At 70.1% G+C, this 591-nt stretch overlaps 1 protein-coding gene across 2 annotated transcripts in view; it reads right to left on the reverse strand.

Annotated features, from left to right (window-relative positions):
- HSPB11 (heat shock protein family B (small) member 11) overlaps positions 1 to 551 on the reverse strand; it is a 3992-nt gene extending 3441 nt beyond the window's left edge. For both annotated transcript variants that reach the window (XR_003528603.1, XM_027649015.1), the window contains exon 1: positions 362 to 551. Coding sequence is in view for 1 of the 2 variants with exons in the window: in XM_027649015.1 (XP_027504816.1) it covers positions 362 to 459 (98 nt within the window). In the remaining variant the exon portion in view is untranslated. The remainder of the gene's footprint in view (positions 1 to 361) is intronic.
- Between the last annotated feature and the right edge of the window lie 40 nt (positions 552 to 591).

Genomic DNA, 591 nt, shown 5'->3' on the forward strand with positions numbered 1-591 from the left:
GGGGGGGGAAGCAAAAGGAAAGGGGGGGAAGCAAAAGGAAAGGGGGGGGAAGCAAAAGGAAAGGGGGGGGGAAGCAAAAGGAAGGGGGGAGAAGCAAGGGGAGAAAAGGAGGGGGGAAAGGGGGGGAGGGCAACAGGGGGGGGGCATTTTTATTTGGGGTGTTTTCAGCAATGCCCTGTATGACAATGGGGCAGCTCTCGGGAGGTATTTACACCTCAGTGTTCAAGGCTCTGTCCCCGGGCGGTACCACAGAACCAGGACTCACAGAACAGTTGAATTCTGTGGCGAAGGCGCGGGGCAGAGCAGCCCCTCAGTGCGGGGGGAGCCGCTCCCGCCGCCCGCGCCCCCGCCCGGCCCTCACCCGTCCGCCACGCTCTCGGCGGGGTGCTCGGCGTCGCTGGAGGTGGCCAGGACGAGCACGGCCCCGGCCGAGCTCCGGCACCAGTCGGTGGCTCTCATCGCGGCACGGCCGGGGAACCGCGGCTGCCGCTGCCGGGCAACGGCGGCTCCGCGCCCCCCGCACGGCCGGTCCCGCCGGGGGCGGTGCGGGAACGCGGGTTCGCCCCTCGCAGGGCGGGGGGACCGGGCGGG

The sequence above is a fragment of the Corapipo altera genome, unplaced genomic scaffold (genome assembly GCF_003945725.1).
Source record: "Corapipo altera isolate COAL_440 unplaced genomic scaffold, ASM394572v1 112, whole genome shotgun sequence".
NCBI lineage: Eukaryota > Metazoa > Chordata > Aves > Passeriformes > Pipridae > Corapipo > Corapipo altera.